This window comes from Mangifera indica, chromosome 7, assembly GCF_011075055.1.
Source record: "Mangifera indica cultivar Alphonso chromosome 7, CATAS_Mindica_2.1, whole genome shotgun sequence".
NCBI lineage: Eukaryota > Viridiplantae > Streptophyta > Magnoliopsida > Sapindales > Anacardiaceae > Mangifera > Mangifera indica.
In genome coordinates this window covers 20,017,954-20,040,530 of record NC_058143.1, presented here as the reverse complement: position 1 = coordinate 20,040,530, position 22,577 = coordinate 20,017,954, and the positions used below count along the sequence as shown (strand labels likewise).

At 32.7% G+C, this 22,577-nt stretch overlaps 3 protein-coding genes across 14 annotated transcripts; all 3 read right to left on the bottom strand.

Annotated features, from left to right (window-relative positions):
• Nucleotides 1–1,844: 1,844 nt before the first annotated feature.
• LOC123220214 lies at nt 1,845–4,270 on the bottom strand. 4 transcript variants are annotated; one of them, XM_044642286.1, is made up of 4 exons: nt 3,019–4,270; nt 2,535–2,670; nt 2,292–2,396; nt 1,845–2,195 (listed from the first exon to the last, which is right to left on the bottom strand). In XM_044642286.1, exons 1-3 carry the CDS (start codon nt 3,524–3,526, stop codon nt 2,336–2,338), a joined length of 705 nt encoding a protein of 234 aa, XP_044498221.1. In that variant the 5' UTR covers nt 3,527–4,270; the 3' UTR covers nt 1,845–2,195; nt 2,292–2,335. The 4 variants fall into 4 exon arrangements, with proteins under 4 accessions (XP_044498221.1, XP_044498220.1, XP_044498219.1 ...); XM_044642285.1 differs by having other exon boundaries at nt 1,845–2,396; nt 3,019–3,879; nt 4,090–4,269; XM_044642284.1 differs by having other exon boundaries at nt 1,845–2,396; nt 3,019–3,879; nt 4,095–4,269.
• A 2,650-nt stretch (nt 4,271–6,920) lies between these two features.
• Nucleotides 6,921–11,149, bottom strand: LOC123220204 (galactokinase). The gene is made up of 13 exons (XM_044642262.1): nt 10,600–11,149; nt 10,316–10,500; nt 10,185–10,231; nt 9,821–9,915; nt 9,605–9,687; nt 9,400–9,468; nt 9,036–9,221; nt 8,525–8,659; nt 8,226–8,360; nt 8,072–8,142; nt 7,647–7,724; nt 7,403–7,544; nt 6,921–7,321 (listed from the first exon to the last, which is right to left on the bottom strand). Exons 1-13 carry the CDS (start codon nt 10,808–10,810, stop codon nt 7,211–7,213), a joined length of 1,548 nt encoding a protein of 515 aa, XP_044498197.1. The 5' UTR covers nt 10,811–11,149; the 3' UTR covers nt 6,921–7,210.
• A 773-nt stretch (nt 11,150–11,922) lies between these two features.
• LOC123220205 (GPN-loop GTPase QQT2) lies at nt 11,923–21,502 on the bottom strand. Of its 9 annotated transcripts, none has more exons than XM_044642263.1 (8): nt 21,179–21,502; nt 16,063–16,300; nt 15,414–15,574; nt 15,010–15,151; nt 14,654–14,880; nt 13,072–13,362; nt 12,427–12,632; nt 11,923–12,318 (listed from the first exon to the last, which is right to left on the bottom strand). In XM_044642263.1, the coding sequence occupies exons 3-8, from the start codon at nt 15,507–15,509 to the stop codon at nt 12,039–12,041; spliced, it is 1,242 nt and encodes a 413-aa protein (XP_044498198.1). In that variant the 5' UTR covers nt 15,510–15,574; nt 16,063–16,300; nt 21,179–21,502; the 3' UTR covers nt 11,923–12,038. The 9 variants fall into 9 exon arrangements, with proteins under 9 accessions (XP_044498198.1, XP_044498200.1, XP_044498202.1 ...); XM_044642265.1 differs by having other exon boundaries at nt 15,414–15,570; XM_044642267.1 differs by having other exon boundaries at nt 15,414–15,535.
• Between the last annotated feature and the right edge of the window lie 1,075 nt (nt 21,503–22,577).

Sequence of the window (22,577 nt, the reverse complement as noted above, 5' to 3'; positions counted from 1 at the left end):
TTGAAGAAAATATGTAAATATTTGTTCATAACTTGAAATGTATCGAACCCACCCTATTCTCTTCTCTTCTCTTCAACACTTTTTCTTGTAAAAATGAAGAGCTTCACACCTTCAAAGCTTATCATTCTTGTTTATGGCAAAATTTCCAGGAAACACATATTCAATACCGATCTAATAGAAACAACATGTAAAGCAACACCTTGCCATGATCTTTGTGTTAAGATTCTACAATCGGACCCCAAAAGTTTCGGAGCAGTGGCGAAAATTAATCAAATGCTTGAGAAGCATACTCCACCATAACAAGTGTAGATTTGAACCAAAGGGCCACAGATGGCGCCTCTGATGTACCTAATCAGGCTGAAAAATGTGAAAAGAGCTTTGCAAAATCACCATTTACAAGTGACAATCAGATTCTAAATGATCTTGCTGCGGTGGTTATCTATTATCAAAATAGTACTTTTGCACTGAATTATGTAGAAGCAATATATCAATTAATGAAATAATAATACTTTATGCATTAAAAATGTATATAAATATGGATACAAACATTTTTGTGATTAAGTGGTTTTAATTAGAATAACATTTAATAACATGATGAGTTTTCAATGAAATATTGATTTTTTTTTATTATCAAAATAATCAAAGAAATTAATTCATTTGAATCCACATTCATTTTGACACTATTTTGAGAAAGAAAATATAATAATCCATAATATATTAAAAAGAAATGAAAACAAAATAATTTGGAAATTGAGAGTTCAATTGAGATTCAAAGAGTTAATTAATTAGCATGAAGAGTTTGTGAATTTGAAAGATAAGTATTTATAGGAAAGTTAAATAAACCAAAAATTATAAAATAATCAAGTAGCCATTGGGTGACCTAAAAATGGTTATAAAGAGGTAAAGTTCCTCCTTTTTTTTTTTTAAAAAAATTTTTAATTTCAAGCCAAACGCCTCTAATCCCAAACAATAAGTTATCTTTATTATGGTGTTAGTCAACATCTTATCTCTAACATAATTTTACTAACTTTTGTGCACTTTTATTAGCTAGAAAGATTAGGACACAAGTTTATAATAACTTTTAACCTCTCATTGTTCACAAGTTTTTGAGTCTAGCTTAACTTGAACTGTAAAAGAACTTTGTTATAAGTGTGTTATCATCTTTTTTGTCGGAGCACTCTGCTTTCTGTCCATATTTTATTTATTTGAATGTGTTGGTGCTTTTCCCATAAAATAAATAAATCTAGTACTTCAGCTCACGTGAATGCATGTGCAAGCTCAGGCTTAACCGCAGAATTAAAAGGATCTGCGCCGCAGGTGTTTAAACTTGCATTGAATGAGGAAGAGAACAATCTGGTTTTAGGGATGATAATTCCACCCTCAAAATTAGGTCCAAATAAGAAAGGGATTCCAACGAAAATTAAAATTAATATATTTATCGTCCGTAGTCTCCCCTCCTGTCCTCTCTATAGTATATATTTTAAAATCTTTAAAATTTTTGAATTATTATGAATATCTTTAACATTTAATACAAATTCTTTTGTTTCTTTACGGGATGAGAAAGAGAAAGGGAGAGGAATTTCTCCACACAAATGGAAAGGGAACAAAAAGGTAAATTTTTCCTACAAGTAAAAGATGAAGATTTCTCGTCATCCCTGTATCAAGGGTAAGGTAGAATGAGATAGAGATTGGGGCATTTGGCCCCACCTTGTCCTGTTGTTATCCCTAGCTGGCTCCGGAAGACTTTCTCAGTCACCTGCCATTGTCCTCTCATATCCAAATTCTAACCCGTCAAAACACGACCAACACTAAGCATGGACAATATTCATTCACAGTAGCATATATTGCAGATAATAATAACTATTACTATTCTCATTGATAGCAAATATTTTCATTTACAAAGAAGGCATGCTAAATTTTTCATATCCTCAGTATCCCATGTTTCCAAACCAAGATAAACACCAATATGGCTGCATAGTGTTGTGGTGCTCAAAATCTTAGGCCACCATCTTAACAGTGAGTTTCTCTAGTACTCCTATGAACATAATAACCAACACAACATGTCTCTTTGCATAGTTGCCCAGGAGGCAACTGACAGGACATTCGTGGCATGACCTAATGAACGAAGCAAACCCTTCAATTTTATGTGATATTTAACTCACCCCCCCATTTTAAATAAATGGGGGATTAATTACCTGGCAAAATTTCAACTTCAGATGTCCATGTGTATCAAAAGTGCAATGGCTTGCAAGAGAAACTGCAAGAACTACTAGTGAGTTTATTTATCTTACATAGCCTTGAAGACAACTTTATCATACTTTGTGATATTCCGATTTCATCCAGTAGCTATATTTATGCTTTGATATGGATCTGAACCCGCAGCCTGCCCCACAGAACTGCAATTTCAACAAAAATCAGAGTTCGTTTTTATTAGATTTCCCTGATGCTGTTTTCATTAATTTTCAAAACTTTCGAACCATTGGAGGGAAAGGCACATAATATAACTTTCATAGCCAATATCAACAGTAACTTACTTGGGAAATCCAGGCCCATTTGCATTACTTGCAGCTAGGTTTCCAGTTAACTGAACAGAAATTAAACCACCCTCTGTCGATCCTGTTGAGACAGGAGATCCCTCAAAGTTTATCTTTGAAGCTCCGGATGACAATCCTGCAAGGGGAATTTCAAGAAAAGGAGAACAAGAAGTTACAAGGCTTGAATAAAAACAGAAAGAAAAATCACTATGCAATTAGCAAGACCTATAGAATTCTTCAAAAAACCCAAATAGGCCATAAAATTATACTAAACTAGGAAAGTTCATAAATCAAAACTAAAACATGCTTCAGCCCCTTCTCAAAAATTTCAAAATCCATCAAGAACTAAGAAAAAGCTCTCATCCAAACTAAATAGAGTATGGAACCCAATTCTAAGGTTAAGTCACATGGATATAAACACTAAACAGTTATGCATTTCTCAATTTCACATGTCAAACTCAAATTAATTAACACTAGATGTTACCTTGAAAAATAATCACAAGAAAAAAGAGAACAGTGAACACCATAGCTAATATGTTGCTATTCGGTGACGACTGTTTTGCAGCTTTCATCTTCTTCAAAGCTTTCATCCTCTCAATCCTAGCACGTTTCAACATGGCAATTTCAGTAATCTCTTTGATCAGCTTCAGGTCAGCAGAATCCAATGATGGACCTCTTGGCGGTTTGGGAGGTTTTGAGGCCTTCTTATTGCTTGACTTTTTTGGCTTCTCTTTCACCTCTTTCTTTCCCTCTTCATCTTTACTCACTCCCTTCAGAACACCATCAGTACTCGACACATTGCTACATAAACTCGCCTTATCTTCACCTTTCATTGACCCATCCATAAACCGACTACAGACTTTAGCTTGCAACATCTTCACCTGTTTTTTAAGACTGGATATAGTGTCTTCCCTTGAACCACCTTCACTAACCGCGAAACCACTTTCAAGATCAATTAAATATTTTTTCTCTACTGGAACAATATGATCCATAGCACCCCCTACAAGCCTAACTTGATTTTACCTTCTCACACGCAAAATAGTCAAGGCCCTAAAACTTTCAAAGCCTCACAAAAGGTTCAATATTTGTAGCCAACCCACAAACACTATATAGCTGTTTTACATAATACAATACCATTTATAACCAAAAGCCTCAATCACCGTATCCCACTCAAGAAGCAAAAGCGAATTTCCAATTTTAAATCAGAAATAGGAAATAAAATGTCATTTAAAAAATCAGCAATTTAGCTTCACTTACACGCCTATGCCACCACCTTCACATCAATAAATTAACTTCTCCCTTAAATTCAGTCTTCTCAAAATAATTCTAAAAATGAACAAAAACCCTGCATTTATCAATACAACAGTAAGAACAACGAAAGAATCTTAAAAAATACAATGTGGTTTCAAACTTCGTGAAAAAAGTAACCTTGTAAAAAAAGCAAGAAAAAAGTCTTCATTTTTGACCCATATCAAAAGCAAAACGCAAAAACCAATCAAACTGAAACCCGTAAAAAGCTAGCAAATTACACAAACAAAAAACTGAAAAAATAAACCTTACAATAGAAGCTAGGAATTCCCCAGATCCGACGCAACAAAAACTCATAAACAGAGGGAGTAATGGAAAGGATAGTCTGAGTTTTGATGGATAAAGGGAGAGGAAGAAAGATTCAGGAAGGAGCGAGTTATAAGGAGAGGAGTCGAGGAGACAGCTCTTGTTTTTAAGAATGAGTCAAAAGAATTCGCTGTGTATTATAATTAAATGTTAATAATAATTAATGCATTAACTATGATTAATTCAACGTCGTCGTTTTGAGTTTTGTCGCACATTGCCGCGCGGGGACAGTGAAAGCATCACCACCGACACATTTTGATTTAATTTTTTTATAAGATTAATTTTACAATTAATAATGGTTTATAAGGTTGTCGAATTTGGTTAAGTGTCTGTTTCCCCATCCTTTCTTAACGAGAGCTTGAATTGGCACAATTCAAATTAAACTCAATTCATCTAAGTTAAATAAAATTAATAATATAAAATTAAACTAATTTAAATGATATATTGATATTAGTATAATATTATATGATATTATATAATTAAATTTTTAATTATATTATAATAATATTATCGGTTTAACCAATTGATCAAATTGATGAACTTGTAAACTAATCTTTCGATCAGATTATCATCTAACCTAAAAAACAATGTTATAAAAAAAAAAAAACTAAATTATAAATCAAATTATTGTTGTGAAAGTTTAAATCAATAAGAAATACATTAAATTTTGATGGATTTAGTGTAAAATATTTAAAAAATATATAATTTAGTGTGTTGGGTCGGTTTTTAATATAGTTAGAGTGAAAATTTTAAAAGCTTATATCTACAAAAATGTTATTATACAGTGTTTGTAATACATCTATACTTAATATAACACTACCACAGACATAGAGTTTTGGACTTTTCAATTGAATTATGATAAAAACCGATTTTTTTATTTTTATATTTATCATTTTATATTTTTGCACTTGTTTTCACCCAGATTGATATTTTATAATATTAAACAAATAAAATTACTAACAAATTTTATATCTAATGTATTTGTATGTTAGTGGCACGACACTATTCTCTCTTGGCTTTTTTATTTTCTATCTAGTTAGATGTTTTTGTTTGTCTTTTTTTTTTTTTTAATTTATTGTAATAAGATTGACTTTATATATTAAAATTGGGTCTTAAGTCTTAACTATATCTAATATTTAAAATTTTATGTGAACGGATTCCGTTCTTGACCATTATGATTATTTTTTTATGAATTTTTTATTATATGGTTGAAACAAGTAATATATGTTTTCACATCTAATTTCCCATGTGCTCTTAAACTTTGATAAGGCTCTAACCTTGTGAAAGACTTAGTTTGCAAGTCAACCAAACAAAATATAATTAATTATATTTATTAAACAACTTAAAACCAGATTTAATTCATGTCATTTACAAATATTAATGTAAATTAAAAAAAAAAAAGGCTTTCCAAATAATGAATTAAATTTAAACGGATTACAGTGATCAAACAGCTAATAACCCAAACGTACATTCATAAAACTCTTATTTCGATTCTGGGATTGGGGTTGAGGTGTCACAAAAAGCAAAAATGTGGCACTTTCTTCTAATAAAAACAGTGAAATTCGATTTTAGATTTTGAATTTTGAGCAGAAAAACATAAGTACGTGTGTAGGCCCTCAAAGTCCCATCATTCCTACAGATTTTGAGCCTTTTATAATGAATTCAGTCACATTTAAATTTAAGTGAGAGCATTCAATGATCTTTTGGTAGGTAGGCCACTCTTGCTCTAAATAATTCAATTTTCTGTAGCTCATATAGTTTCATGAAAACTTTTAATTCTAGCTACCCCATAAAAATAAATACAAATATCTATGTGTTATTATATAATTAAAAATTATTTTATATTTAATTTAAAATAATTTAATTATATAATAATATATTTATATTTATATTTATATCCGTTGGTATATTATTATTGTTATTATTATTATAAAAAAGGAAAACGGAATATGGATCACGAGATTGTACCTTTCATGAAAATATCATTCATTGGAAAATCTTTGAGAACCCAATAGGCAGGCATGATGATCACAACATAAGATCGGTGGGACATCAACCGATATTGTTTCCAGGAACTTAGATTTCCTCTTCAAAATTCATTATAATTATAATAATTTCACCTAAAATTTTTAAAAAATAAATATTATTATCTACGTTGTTAACTTTGATTCCAATTCAGGTTAAAAAATTAAAATTTTCCAACTCAAACACGATTCATTTAAATTTAATTTAATTTATAACACAAAATTGAACTATTTGACTAGTGAGCTAGTTCAGATTCTAAACTTTAACTATGAGATGAATTAACAAAAAGAGAAAATAAAACATGCATGTCCTACCACGTGGCTTTATCTAGATAGTAAGGAATGCATCCTTATGACGGTGCATGGACACATGCACTTGCATAGATTTTCTCAATTCTAAAGACATACCATTAGTTTAGTAACATCATATTAATTTTTGATGTAACTAATTTGATCATTCAGACAAAAAAATATTTCAATTTAATATTTAATTTTGTGAATTCTTAATTAAAATGGAAACTTGTTTTGGTGGCATTGAGGTGCAAGATATATGGTCGGCCGATCCACTCTAATCTCAATGGTCTTAAAGCCCATTGTGAACCGCCAGTTATGATACACATGGATAGGGGCAGATTCAATCCAAGCCTAAACAAATGCCAGCTTGAACCCGCTCAAATCCAGAATGGTCATCATAAGATCAAGTTCAACTCACGCGATTGATGATAAGTTTGTTAGAGAAGTCATCAGAGACGAAAAAAATGAATCCACCGACAACTTTCTCACAACTCAATCAAGTCAAGTTAGGGCCACCCTTGCTCAAACTTAGATCATTCTATCAGAGTCGTGATCCAAACCCAAGCCAGCACAGATCGCATCCAGCCCTACCCGTGGATTATTTTCAAAATATCCTTTGCTGTGATTCTTAAATTCAAGATTTTGGATCACATTCGCAGCAGTACCTGACAACCTATAAATTATACAGGGTGAATAAACAAGCTTGAAAAATCATGCCTGTTTGGGATTATTTGAGGAAGAATACTAAAACTTGAAAATAGCGGCACCGCTTGATGGCTTGGAAGCAAAAACATAAAGCCCAAGATCATTCTTGCCGATCAAACCCTCGTCGATTCTTGCCTGGTAGAATTTTTCCTGATAGATAAAACCAGTGTTGTTAGAATGCCATTTTTTAAAGGATAGTAACCACAAAAATTCAATCAAATATTAGGGTACCTTCAGATTGAGGATGAACTGTGGAACAATTCCCTCTTTCACCAGAGCAACTGCACAACCACCCCATCCAGCCCCTGTCAGCCTCGCCCCTAAAGCGCCGTTTTCACGGCACACTTCTACCAGTTCTTCCAACTCTGGGCAGCTGGTAAACGAATATGGAAAACAATATAATGTAATGTTTATAGAAGATTGGAAGGCTAACAGAGCTGATTTATGCTACAGGAAGATAGATGCAATTGTGTACCTGCACTCATATAGAACACTACAACTGTGATGGCTGTCATTCATAAGGTCACCAAGCTTCTTCAGCTTGTCTTCTTCACTGCAAAATACCACTTCAAAGGTCAAATTTTGACAAACTAAGGCTTAGCCACATAGATCCTACAGATCCCATTGAAAGATATGCAAGAAACTGAAAATATAAATAAAATCTTCATTGCCAGTTATGACTAGCTTGTAAAAAAAATTGATACAAACATATGTATAATTTTTTTAATCTTATGAATAAAAGAGCTAATATAGAAATATAAGTAAATACATAAATAAAGAGTTAATATGAATAAAGAAAATGAAGTTGTTGACTTTCACATTTGACAAACACTCCCTAAAATTTATGCCAAAATTTACAAATCATACAAAGAATAGCTAATATCTAATGATAAAGCCCACCTTAAATTTGAGGATACAGTGTCCCTGAAAGCATATACCCTCTTAGCTTCAGAGTACACATGAGCAGCTCTCTGGGAGACAAATAAAACTTTGAGGAGCCGAGCAATGATTGAATAAACAGCCAATTCTAAACACATTAAATTCATGAAGATACCTGATGCAACTTGAAGTTCATGGCAGCTATTAGCACGTCCAAAGAAGTAGGACTATTTGCAAAGACAGATGACAGTTTTTCTCCAATGATCTTTTCAATATCCTCAGCAGTGTATGGTTCCTCATGCAAAAGTTCCTTTGTGAAGACAATAGATTATTAGTTGACAACAATTCGAATTCCATAATTACTATGAAGTCATACAACCAAAAACCAAAAATCCAGATACCGTGCAAAATGGGGAATTTCTACAGTTTAGAATAAAAAACACATGAAAACATTAAAATTCAATCAATAAATACCTTAACAGCAAGGACAGGATCAGAAGATCCATGTTTACCAGCATATGCTACACATAATCCCTCAACATCAGAAAGAGTTTTCACTTTAGATACTGCCTCGGTTGGCTGCATGCCCAGTTTTATACCAAGAACAATCTGAAATTCCCAAAAGCACATTTTGGGCCCAAAGACATGAAAATTAAAAGTCAATTTGAGGATATAATATAAAAGTCACTAAAAATTTATGCCTAAGTACCAGTTCTAGATATGATAAACCCTACTTTAAATTAGAAAGCAGGATATATTGTATGAGTTATTAAAAGAGTTCAATAAGATCTTACCAGAACTTTAGTTCAGGATATCTAAGTTTTGATTTATATAACACCAAAATTTTACATAAGCATAATGGGGAGAAATAAGAGTTATAAGAACCAAGGCAGGGATCCTCAAAGAAAATTAATTATGAGCTGTGCTTAAGCATACATTGTAATAACAAGAAAAAGTATTTTACTTTCAGTGTTGTAAAACTTACCGAAGCCAATCGACATTCAACTACTCTGTTATTGTAATTTGTAGCGGCAGTAACAGCTTTCTGAGATACGGCCAAAGAATGGGCTATCACAAAAGTTCCACCAGCAGGAAGTTGTACATCAGTTGCACAAATAGGGTTAAAGTCAATCAGTTCAGCAAACCCAGCTTTGGCCATTATAGAGATTGCCTGCCAAGGGCAACAAGATAAGGACCGATTATGGAAAATTTTGTGCACTCAGAATAATATTAGCCACTAATCGTGTATAAGAAATTCCTTCAAATTTAACTCATGGAATGGATGATCCTAAATAATCCTTCACAAAAAGAGAATGAAATCCCCAATTAAAGCGAAAGTCATCTCTAACCTGGTCCATCCCACCAGACTGTGTTCCAATGTGTCGTTCACATTCACATGTAAGTTGTGCAAGCTCTTTCTGTCAAAAAAGGAAATAAGTTAAAACTCAGAATCGTAAAAATCCCACCTGACATCATTCTCAAAAAAAAACTTTCAGAGAAAGAAATCAGGTGACGTAGACTATATTCTTGAAGTGTTTTGGAAGTTTTGTACACCTTTGAGATACTGACATCAAAAGCAGCCATAATGGCAATGGTAGAAGAACAAACAAAAGCTGCAGAGCTCGATAGACCAGAACCTAGATTAAAGAAAAATGTCTCAGGCTTGGCAAAAATATGCAACAAAGAAAGTGACTCTATAGTACAACAATAATAATTACTAACTAATCAACTTTCATATAATAAACCACAGTAAAATTATCGATAAATCACCTGTAGGAACTATCCCATCCACTAAAATATCAAGTCCAAGCAGTGGTTCAACTTCCAGTCCTTTAGCTTTTGCATATTCATAATAGCCTTTGTATCTGGATCAGGAAACCAATTTAAATTCATTATACATGACCTACTCTATAAATCATTGATTTTAAAATTAAACCAAAAACAGGTCAAAACCAAATTATTTAAACAAACTGAAAAACTCACCAGTCCCTTTAACTTCAAATTTTCACAATAATACAATTATTCATTTTTATCCTTAAAACTAGAACAGTGAAATCAATTCAATTATAGGCAATTCATAAGAATAATTTTTAAAATAATAAAAAAAACTACAAGAAATAATTTAATGTCTTACGCGCAAATGAAATAATGGCCCCATTTAAGGTCCTTCAAATCAATTTCCTGCAAAAATATAAAACCTAAACATATGAGCGGTTCATAAAAACAGAAGCTCGCTAGCCTTTAAGTAAAGCTCTAGTTACTTACCTGGTTAGGATCAGCAGGATAAGTACGAAAAGTGTACTTGTCGTTAACATTAGCGATTCGCAGAAGCTTTTCAGCCTCTCCAGACTCATGTTTTCTTATCGCCACGATCGTGTCTTGGCGAATTGCCATTGGCAACACCGAGTATCCTTCATAGTCAATATGTTCTCCAATCAAGTTAACTCTCCCTGCATCAACAGTTAATAATTACAAAAAAAAACAATTTCTATTTTTTCTTTACATATATTTTTCTAGGCAACCAAACAGACAGATAATCAATAGTTTACCTGGAGATCGAGCGAAGACATCAGGCTGATGACCGAACACTAGAAGAAACTTAGACTTCAATGTATCAAAACGAAGTTGAGCCTCTTCGAGTTGAGATCCTCCTCCGTACACCGGCTCAAGTGATGCGTAAATCGGTAGCGGCAAATCTTCGTGCGACGCCGTTTTCTCCACCGATACTAGCGATTCTTCTTCGTGTACGTTCATCTTCATCGCCAGCCACTGCCAATTCTTCTTCGTGTTTCAACAACTCTCAACTTGAATTTATTAACCGTCACAGAAACCCAAAGACAAAAGTACTACAGCGGACAAATAAAGCTTTTTTAACATAAGTTTTACTTTCCTGTGTAGAGTTTGGTTAAATTTTAATTTCGAAATTTGTGATTTTGGATAAAGTTGGCTTTGTAAAGAAAGAAAAAGATTATCCACTAATCTCATGGATAATCACTTACAAATTTAACTAAATTATCATTCTCGCCCAATGTTTTGGGAAATTAGAGTGTCTACTTCTTGAATTTCTTCCATCAAAGTTTGGGTGGGAACTTTTTATGTTTACAATAAATTTAAACTTGTTAATTAACCAAGAATCATGGGCAGGCAATATTCAATAAATCATTATATATACTGTTTAATATTACATGCCAATTCAACGTCAGAAAAAAATAATAATAATAATTTGGTACAATTAAACGGCTACCTGGCTGGGTCCTAATTTCAAGTTAAAAAGGGAGTTCAGCAAGTTTGAGTGGCAAAAACGTACAAGACAAATGGATGCCAAATTTGTGGATAAAAACTGGACATGGGCAATTTCTCTACACGGAATGTAACTGGCATTTTCTGTATTTATATCGGAGTAAGATTTTATGGCCACTAAAATGCGTATGCAAAAGCATCTATAACCTTTTGGCACTTTCCACCGACTGCCTTTGTTATTACATACAGGTGTCACTCATGTGAATCTGAACTCCAAAAATTAAAATCAAACAGAATTACTTCATAATAAATTTTGTCACAAGAATTCCACTTGGACTAAAACTTCAACTCTAACTTATATACAATTTAATTTTAGATTTAATCTAAACTGATTCCTTGAACTCAAATGTTTAAATTACCTCAAACTCGGTTTATTTATTAAAAATAAATAAATCAACTTTTAACTTCAACTTTACTAGTTCAATCAGAATTTGAATTCAAACTCTAGTAACTCAAATAAAATCTAGCCCTAATCATATCCGAAAAATAAAATTTGATTTTCACAATAATAGAAGTTGAGCCAACTTGATGCCGATCCAATGAAGTTCCGAGGGAGATTTTTCACACAGGAATGTGCAAAGTGCATCCTTGAAGAAAAATCTTGAGAAACAAACACTATGTGTTAAGGCAATGTTAAAGGTCTCATACAGAGAGTTCTGTTTCAGTTTTTGTTCCAACAAAACTTCCATTAAACAGAAAATTTAGAAACCTCTTCATCTTCATCTTCATCTATAGCATCGTCTTCTTCAGTAAATATCTCATAATCATCCTCCTCATCTAAATCTTCTTCTTCATCTTCATCGACCATCATATCCCTACTTTTGGCTTTGCTGTCCTTCAAACCAGTACTCAAGATGATGGTTTCTCCTCTGGATTTTTCCATATCCTTCCTCAGCTTATCCATGCTCTCCTTCCTACGCTCTTCCTCCAACCGTTGCTTTTCTGCCCGTCTCTTGTCAAGATCAGCCCTAGACATAAAAAATTTATAAGTGGAACAAATATGATAAATCTGAGGCTTTGACTAATCATAAGGATCTGAAACAATACGAAAATATTTGTCCAGGTTCAGACAATACTTGTATGTTTCCATATACTCCTCGGCACTTGCTTCGATGGCCTTAAAGAAGGCATCCATTCCAGTACCAGAAACTGCAGATACTCCAACAGATTTTAAATTTCTATAAAATTCATCCAGTGCAAGGGAGAGACTGTGTGTTAAAGTTGATGTGTATGAGTGATCAGAATTCACTGCCGCTTGAAATGCTTCGAAGTCTTGCATCCACTGCACGGACAACATTCAGAGCAATGACATATAAAAAATGTAAGACCCGATGTTACATATAGCTTGATGTGAAATCAAAGACTGAACAGAACTTGGAAAACTCATAAGAAACAGATACATCCAGAATGGTCCAGCCTTACTTTATTTTTAATTTTATTTTTTGGCAAGAAACTGTGATAAGAAAATTTACATATGGAAAGAATGATATTCAAGGAAGAAAACAAGACACATGCTTGACAAGCAGGGATATACAATCAATAAAGATGCTTGAAATCTCTGGCCAATCAAGAAGATCTCTCAAGAAAGTCTTAACCCAAACCCAAAACAAATAGTATTTGATACAAAATTTATCTGTATTCGAGAAGCCCACAAATAAATAAGAAGACTAAGAAGCGGAAGGATCCCAACAGAAGTCATCCGAACACAGAATGAAATATACCTCAAGAGCAAATTCATGCTGAGCCACATCGGTCTTGTTAAATGCCAACACGAGAGGCAAACGTGTCTTGTAGAGGATGCTACAAGCATAAAGCATATTGCTCATAAAGGTTATTGGGCTTGCTGAACGAGGTGTATCAACTACGTAAGTGATCACAGTTGGAAATGTTGAAGCAAAAGCTTCTGTGATGATGGCTCCTGAAGCAGACCAAGTGAATATCTCAATCTGACCAGGAGTATCCACAAGAACATAATCAAGCTGATCTGCGCGCCTCTCAATCAACGAAACAACCTGAAACCAAGATACTACCTTAGAAGTACTAGATGCATAATGAAAAATGGCATGATACTGAGCGACCATTTAGAAATAGGCCGAAAGACTTATTCCTACACAAGTTTTGATACGTTTCCAAAGTCACACTAATAGGGTTAAAAAAACCCAAAATCCCACACATAAACCAACTGCTATTAAAAATTTCTATTAGGACTAAAGGTAAAATCGTCAATTTATCAATAATATTAAAAAATATATAATTTTATCCCATTCCCCCTCCCCCCAGATTTTGAAAACTTACAATTCACCCCAACCTCAACTTTGAAAAATAAATTCCCCCCCACATTCGCTGCAAACTCCAATGACAACAACCTTTAGCCTGACAGAGTAGGAAGACGATTGACGGAGACAAAAACTTGGTCTCCGTCGACAAAGAAAAGACGGAGACGAATGCTTCTCATCTTTCCATCGAGGAAAAGATGGAGACGATTCGTCTCTTTGTCGACGGAGACAAAAGAAAACCTTCATCGACGAAGAGATGGAGAAGAATTCGTCTCATCTCTCCAGAGAGACAAGACAAGCATTGACGTTGTCGACCATCTCCCTTCTCTGTCGGGCTAAAGGTGGAGTTGGTGGTAGCTATTGTTGCCGTTGCGGGGATTTTGCAGCAAATCATAGGGTTTTTTTTTTTCTGGGTGGGAGGGAGAGTTATTTTTTAAAGTTGAGGCTAAGGGGTAAAATAAGAGTTTTTCAAAATCCAAGGGAAAAATTATATAAAATTATATATATTTTAATATTATTGATAAAATGAAGATTTTACCTTTAGTCCTAACAGAAAATTTTTACAACAGTTGGTCCATAAGTGGGACTTTGGGTTTTTCAAACCCTGTAAGTATGTATTTGTCTTTGCATTAAAACTTAGGTGAGAAATAGTCTTTTGGCCTTAGAAAAACAATAAACTAATAACTTGGGTGGGAAATAGTCCTTTGGCCTTAGAAATACAATAAACTAATAACTTGGGTGGGAAATAGTCCTTTGGCCTTAGAAATACAATAAACTGATAGTTTGGCTGAAGCAAAAAGAGTTGCGTGCAAAACTAGCCACCAATCGAATCAACTGACTGATTTAGTTATTATTTTGTCAGTGATTGTTATGCTTGAAGAATGGACGTAAAATATAAGAGATAAATATAACCATTCAACAAATGTCAGAACCAATGCAAATTTTGTTGATAGAAGAATCAAGGTTGGATTAAAGTCAACAATTCAACAAGATATCAACTTCTAAATTTTAAACAATAAAGTTTTACCTCATCAAACTTCGTTGCAAACAAATTAAGTGATGTCATAATTCCTCCATTAGGCCCAAGATTAAACTGCTTCATTACTTCCTTATACCGAACTGTATCTCTTATATCAATGTTTGCTCCAAATGGAAGAGTCATAACAGCAGGGTCAAGGTTCATCACATAACCACGAATGTTAGAAGCTTGTGTGTGGCAAACCAATCTATGAAGAAATGTTGTTTTCCCACTCCCTAACCATAAATAATTTCAGGTCATCATTCTCATATTTTAGCAGTAAAATTGTGGGACACATATCCATTAAAAAAAACACCCCCGAAACAAACAGAAGAGCCAAAAATAGTCAGGAATTATTACATTACCTGCCATTCCCACAACAATAATTATAACTGGTTTTCTCTTGAAGTTAGTAGATGAAGACCCTGCCAGTCCAGATGGTGATTCCTCAATATGTAGTTTGTCCATTGACTTGGCAAGCTCCTCTCTTTCTTTACCATTGTCCTTTTGGATCATAACCAAATTAATTCCAATCAATGATGAGAACCAATAAACAAAATCAAGCATACTGTTTCATACGGCCGTGAGAGAAGTTAATAAAAGGAAATCCTATCTGTAAAGCAAATAGATTTAGTTTGGTCATAACTTAGGGCTCAGAAAATCAAAACACTGCAGTCACTAAACACTACAGTGAACATATAAGTATTATTAGCAACAGTATGAAGATATATATAAAAAATTAAAATAAAGTACAAGAACATAAGAGTACCTTCACTTCTGAAGAATCCATAGGGTCCGTTTGAGTTGATGCAACTACCTCCGCCGATTCGATATTGAAATTTTTGAAGTCAGAATCAATATCCATTTTGCAAATTCTAGTACAATTCTTGACTAGCAATGCAGATCAAACTTCAAGTTTAAACTCTCTTGCTAAAATTAAAAGAAACAAATTCACAAGTTTGTAGCAGCATAGAAGTAATAGTCTATAGAAATGAACCAAAATTTCACAATTCCTTACATCCTTACAAAAACAAATAACAATAATTATCAATTCTCAGTTTAGGTTTAGGGTTTAGGAGCCACATCACAGAACAGAACAACCATCACAATTAAATGAACCCACACAAGCAGTAGGACAAAATAACGGCACATAAAAATAAAAAACAACCACAAAAGTACATGAAACACCACATATTCAGAACCACAACCACACAATATATAGAGCGGCAAATGGGTGAGGATGATGGGGTATGGCTTTTAGGGTTTTTAAAATAAAGGGTTTAAATCAATATTAAATATCTAAGAAAAAACTGAGAGCGGGCAAGAGGCAAAGTTTACTTGAGTTCCATTTCTATCTATGAACAGCAAAACAAAGCGCATAGCTTCATTACTGGAACTAAACAGCAAGCGGCTCTTACCTTGATTATCGAGAACGGGTTCTAAGGACGACGTGAATGTCTTCTTGAGAGGGGCTTCTTTAAGTGTCGCACCTGCCTGTCTTGGGTACTTTGCTATTGTACTGTGCTTGAAGTTATGGCTGATGGAGTCCGATGCTCTTAAACAGAGTAAACATGGAATAAAAATAGCCAGGGTCACAGAAAGGATAATCCCTTTGCAGGCCTCAAGGTTTGAGAAAAGTACAACGCACTCAAAATGCTTCAAAAAGTGACAAATACGTAAAAAATTAATTACTTTATCATACATTGACTAATACTGGGTGTAGGACAGATGTCCAGTCAGCTCATACTTGAGTTAATATTCTATTTGAATGATTTAAATTTAAATTGAAGCTTAAATATTTAGTTTGATAGTTGGACTTGAGTTCGAATGTTCATTGACATTATCACATCAAAATTCTTTTTTTTTAGTAATTCTTCTTCTTTTCTGATAACTCTGTCTTTTTTTCTAGTATCATTGTTTATTAACAAATCAAGTAAAACTCTAATTAAAGCTAACTGTTCTAAATTTGGATCTATATTGAATTGATACTTATTCAAACTCGATTCAATTCAATTCAATTTCATCCTTACATAAGAGTTGATTGTAATCCAAAATATAAAGGTTGCCTTACATTCAATTCTATAGCCGAAACAAATGGGCAGAAAACTCTCTGCCCTTACAGATGGAAGTAGAACTGATATTTTACGTTGCTCATATGCAAGTACATAATTTAATTAAGTTTATCCTTTGATTAAATTTATGGTAATAATTTAATAATTTATTTTAATTATAATTTTATATGTATTCAACTAACAAATATTACTATTTAAATAATTAAAATAAAAGTGTTAAAAAAGAAAAAAAATATATAATTAGACAAAAAAATATTATAATCTTTGTACATAACAAAATAAAATTTTTGGATGTATTTACCACTTTACGGAACCCTAGGGTTCGTAATTTGCTGGGAGGAAAAGGTTAAACTCTTGCTTTGTTTGCATAAGTTCTAGACAAAAATGGGTTTGTGGTTTGAAAAAATTTCAATCACAGTTTAGATTTCAAAACAAACCAAATTAAAAAAATACGATTTAATATAATTTAAATTATAGTTTGAACTAGAAGAATGCACGATTCGATTTAATATAGTTTAAGACCTTTTGAAACTAAACTTAAAAAACAGTTTAAAAAATTTTAAATCAAACTGAAAAATACGATTTCATCTGATTTAATTTACGGTTTAAACCAAATAAAAATAATTTATTTCTAATATTTTGCATTAAAAAAAAAAAGAATTATAATTACTAGACATGAAACATAATATTTTACTTGTATTTATCGACGCACACGTTAATAATATCTCTTTTTATGTGAAAGTATTAGTTAAACAAAACATGGTTAATTTATAGTAATTGCATCACAAACACGCATGCATAAGAAAGAAGAGAAAGCCAACGAAGTTACGAAGAAAGGAAGGTCTGGACCATTCTAAACTATTTATTACTTTTATAAAAGGGAAACTATTAATGTAATTAAATCATGCGAGCATTTAGATTAAAAAATTCATATGTATGTTGGCTTCAACAACTTTTCTTCAATCTTTAAAGGGATCTTCTATTATCAATTCCATATATTTGTCTTCTTCTATTCTTCTATGGATAATGTACTCAAATTGATGATCAACTGATAATTTTTTTGTAAAGTAACATTTAAGCAACCAGAGAAAGATTACCATGAAAATGAATCATGTTTTGCCGTTTTTTCTGTTCGTTTATTGGATGGTTTAGGTTGCTTGAGTAAAATAAAGTCTGATGCAGTTGAATTCAGTCAACAAGTTGGGACATCTGTCCCTTGAATATATATACAGAAGAAATGCAAATCTTTTCAATGGAATATTTTTTTCCAGATACAAATTTGTAGCTTTCTTGCAATTTTCTTTAAGAATAAAAACAAAAAAGTTAATAGATTTCATTAGAATAGAAATGATGATTCACTAAAACCCACCTTTCATCGACTTCTTTTTCATTTCACAATTAATCCAGCTTCACCTGTCTTTTTGTCCAGTGGATCGAAAATGTTGTGCAACTCAAAAAGAAGTAGAATTCATCAAGTAGTAATTTTCTATTGCCTCATGACTCATCAAGGAAAAAGTAAATATTATTTTACAAAGTGGTGGATTAGTTCAAGTGACAGTTCACCGGAAACTGAATAAGAAGATGAATATTTTCAAGAACAAAATAGATACCCACTTCCAGCATTAAATAGTGGAATCAGTAGCATAGGATTATCGAGAAGAAAAATGACTTACCGGCGACGACGAGTTGAGCGACCACTGAGACGAGTCTGATGACAGTGAGTTGATTAACGCCTGAGATAATAACTGAGATTAGAATGATGACAGAGCTATGATAATTATCCGTCAAGAAAGAACGAAGGTCGGCTATTCTGTGACTGCGCAACTGTTAAGGGGAGATAGAGATTGCGTGGGAGAAGGAGATGGGTTTAGCGGGAAAACGAATTGAAACGAGAAGAAATTGGAAAAATTTAATTCTGAACAGTGATGGAGACGAGAGGAAAAGAAGTCTCTGCAAAGCCAAAAGATAGATTAATTTTTATTATATAAAACCCCTAATTGTTATAAAATTAATTTAACCAAAGAAGATGAATGACAATGGAAAGAAGTGAGGCAGAATTGAGAGAGTAATTTTCTATTGAATCCGGATGAAGTAAGAGAAGAGAAAAATTGTGAAAATTGATAGAGAAAGGGGGGGTTTATATTGCAGTTTGCCGCCTCCCTTCTTACCCAACACATTGACTAACAGCCCTTTTCTTTGCTTCTTCTGCGTCAGCCTCAACATTTTCTTCTTGCTATAAATGATTTCCCACCGTTTCCCACCGTCTTTTTTGACTTGCTTTGGTGGGAAGCCACTTGGCTTTGTAACACTAATTACATATATTTTTCTTTTTATACAGACTGAGCAAAGTTAGACCCTTCTTAACATTATAAACTTCTGCATCATCACCAATGTTTGTAGAGTTTACATTTTCATCCCAACATGCCCCATTAAGCTGGACTCCCTTCAATTTTGCTTATTGGTTTGGAATCTGTCTTGAGCTTACATCTCCTGATTATCTTGATTCTGAGCATTCATGAATTCTCTTGGTGAGCATTCTGACTTCCTCTATTGGTCTGATTTTATTTTAATTCTGAACATTCTTGTATCCTCTTTGATCATATTTTCCTTCTCTCACTTTTTTTCTTTTTATATATATATTTTTCTTATCATTATTGTCTCTCCATATATGTTTTCCTCTCTCACCTTTTCTTTTTCTTCTTCTTCTTCTTCTTTTTTTTTAAATTTATTTATTTCCTTTTTTTTATTTTCCTCCCTTTTTTTAAAATTTTCTTCTTTTGTTTTTGTTTTTGTTTTTTAATTTTCCTCTCTCTCTTTTTTTCTTTTTCTTTTTTTTTTATTTTGCATTTCCTGTCATTGAAACAATTTCTTTATGAATATAAAGGACAAAAAATACAATAACAATAAAGAAAATTGATAAACCAGGACTTGCGTTCTGCTCCTTCTGTAATCTTGTAGACTGCTGTGATTGATTTTCTGGAATGATCACAAAATGAACCAGGATGGACTACTTGTTACCTGTTCCTTTTGTGTTCTCGTTGTCTGCTGTTATCTTGTCAGTGGTAGAGTTGCTTGATCAAGTTGCACAGAGTTTTCATATTTGCTCCCTTTCTCCATTTTTTTTTTTAATTACTCTGTCTGCTGTTAACTGTGGTCACCATGTCCTGAAGTGACCCCTAAAACTTGCCTCTCTCTCCATTTTGCTGCTTCTTTTTTTTTTTTTTTTTTAAATTCTTCTACTTTTCCCCTTATTTTCCTTTTTTCTCTTTTTTAAAAAAAAAAAAATTAGTTGTTACTCTTCTTTTTCTTTCCTATTTTTTCATTTTTTCCTTCGTTTTCTTTGTTTTTCTGTCCCATTTATGTGAAAGAAATGCTATGTTAACATGAATAACATGATTTATCTCATTTATATGATAAAAATATTATGTTAACATGATTCAAAAGGACAACACAATTGGTAACAAAACATCGACCAAATAACCATTGTTTGACACTAACTATGCAAGTTTAAGTAAACACATTTATCCAAAGAAAGATAAATAAAAGACAATTACATAATGTTAAATCTTTTGTGAGTCTCCTCTAGAGTTTTAACCTTGTTGTAATTGAAAATCAGATCCAGCAATCTCTTGATGTTAAATTGAGATAATTTTCAACTTAAATAATAAAAAAACAATATAAGCAAAAGTTTTCATGAAAATGGTCTAGCTATAAGTTTCTCATCTGTATTTGCAGGCTCCGTGAAATGAACTACACAAGTCACCGAAAATCATTATGCCCATCAACTAATGTACCTTAAGCAACACTAATAAAATCAAACAAAGATGACAACACACCTACCACCCAGCCCATAATCATCTTCACATGCATAAACAAGAAATTAACTCCAAAGAGACACTTAGCATGACACAGAAGTAAATGAGAAGAAGGGAACACCAAAGGTACAATGGAAAAATAATAGAATAAACTACTCTTCAGAACAAAGATAACTAAACAAGTTAACAAATAATATTTAAGTCATCTTTTCACTATAATTCTAAGAATAGTCAAAAAGATGAATCAATATAACCAAATTATATACACATTGCTTAAAATTGCAAACTTTCTATTACTAAAAGTTTCAAATCTTACAATAAATACACCCTAAGGGAATGTCTCCAAAAAGATTCATAATCAAACAAAGATTAATTGAATAAACTAGGTATGGACTGCAACAATTATTTCTCTAGAATTGGATGCAACAGTGGTCGAAATCCTATCAGCACAAAAACATACGCTTAGCATAACGATTAAAGTAAATCCATCATCAAGCCCTACCCCTGTGGCTTATAACAGTAGCTACAGATTGAACCTCATCTGCCACATGTAATGGCAGTGCATAGTTTTTCCATTCAACTACACAACCCAAACGATTCACAAATGAAAAACAAATCGAGAAAAAAAAGGAAGAAGAAAGACTTACCGGCGAGTTGATTGACGACGGCACAGCTACAAGCCGGTTGGATGACGAGTCGAATGACCGTTGAAACCACAAAGACGAGGAAGGTAACAGAGCTATGGTTATTTTCTTTGGCAGGAAACAACGATGTCGAGTTCAGAGTTGACGGGAAGAAACGAAATTGACTGAGAACTGGAGGACAGGACAGATAGTTCAGAATCGACAGGAAGAAGATGGAAGCAAAAATGGACGACTGGACAACCTGTTCAAAGCTGGCGGCTGTGGACGTCTAGATAGAGACAGACAGGTCGTGACGAAGACGATAAAATATGCCCTGCGATTTTTTCTTTGGCCAAAGGACTATTTCCCACCCAAGTTTTAATGTAAATTTATACACTCCCACAGAGTTTAAATAACCTAAACATTCACCTATAAGACAGTTTCCGTTAAAATTTTAAGTTAGAGTGAAGACAACCTGGGATTTGAAAGCTGAAGTTGAAGAGTGGGGTTGAGATTGCTGTTTTTGAAAGTTTTAGGGGATGACTGTAATTTAAAAAATACAAAAACCCTAAGTTTAGGATAAAAATATTACTTTTCAAAGTTTAAAAACTTTAAATAAAGATGAAATATTAATTTTTATAATCTGAAAAAAAAATTAATATAAATAATAAAATAATTATTTTACTCCTCATTTAATAAAAAAAAGTTAATAAAAGTTGTGCTATAAATAAAAGTTTGGGTTTTTTCAACAAAGTTACTTTTAAATTTCACCTAAAATTGGGTGGAAAATAGGATTTTGCCCCGTCCTTCGGCCTTTTATCTTTTGCATTTGGGCTTTAAAGTGAAAGGTAATCTTATATTTTAAATGCATAGATACACTTTTAAATAAATCCCATATATATATAAATATAGAAAAATAATTATATATATTTTTTAAAAATACTGTTTATGTTTTGGTTGGTTTTGAAATTTTCTAAAACTTAACCCAGTCTATAAACTTTTTCTTCAATTTATCAATATAAATAAAACTGTTTTATAAATCAAATCAAACAAAACTACAATTTTTATATAGTTTAATCTAAATTTATTATTTAAATCAAATTATATATACCTCCCATTGGAACAAGTTCTCTTGGCTGGTCTCATGCAAAAACCCAACTAGGGAAGGAATGGAGTTGACTTGACCCATCTTCCAATAAATTGAATTTAATTTGAGGTTAAGAGTTTGATGATTCATTTTTTTTAATGTTATTGTTATCTCATTGATATCATTATTTATCAATTTAAATTTGTCCAAATTAAACTTTACCCACCCAAAACCTATGTCATTTGTGATTGAATATTGGATTCGACCATTCATCTCTTTTATATTATTTAATTTTTCTAAAATTACTATTCAGTTGGTATGTATGTAATTGAATAT

What these genes read in the sequence shown, in the direction of transcription:
- LOC123220214 (XM_044642286.1), bottom strand. Translation starts at nt 3,526, where the DNA reads ATGGATCATATTGTTCCAGTAGAGAAAAAATATTTAATTGATCTTGAA. An exon ending in TCTTGTGATTATTTTTCAAG is followed by an intron (nt 2,671 to 3,018) that starts GTAACATCTAGT and finishes TTCCCCTTGCAG; the next exon opens with GATTGTCATCCGGAGCTTCA. An exon ending in AATGGGCCTGGATTTCCCAA is followed by an intron (nt 2,397 to 2,534) that starts GTAAGTTACTGT and finishes TTGAAATTGCAG; the next exon opens with TTCTGTGGGGCAGGCTGCGG.
- LOC123220204 (XM_044642262.1), bottom strand. Translation starts at nt 10,810, where the DNA reads ATGAAGATGAACGTACACGAAGAAGAATCGCTAGTATCGGTGGAGAAA. An exon ending in ATCCTGTCCTTGCTGTTAAG is followed by an intron (nt 8,361 to 8,524) that starts GTATTTATTGAT and finishes GTCTTCACAAAG; the next exon opens with GAACTTTTGCATGAGGAACC. An exon ending in TGAACTTCAAGTTGCATCAG is followed by an intron (nt 8,143 to 8,225) that starts GTATCTTCATGA and finishes TTTGTCTCCCAG; the next exon opens with AGAGCTGCTCATGTGTACTC.
- LOC123220205 (XM_044642263.1), bottom strand. Translation starts at nt 15,509, where the DNA reads ATGGATATTGATTCTGACTTCAAAAATTTCAATATCGAATCGGCGGAG. An exon ending in TATTGTTGTGGGAATGGCAG is followed by an intron (nt 14,881 to 15,009) that starts GTAATGTAATAA and finishes ATTTATGGTTAG; the next exon opens with GGAGTGGGAAAACAACATTT. An exon ending in GAGTATATGGAAACATACAA is followed by an intron (nt 12,319 to 12,426) that starts GTATTGTCTGAA and finishes TTTTATGTCTAG; the next exon opens with GGCTGATCTTGACAAGAGAC.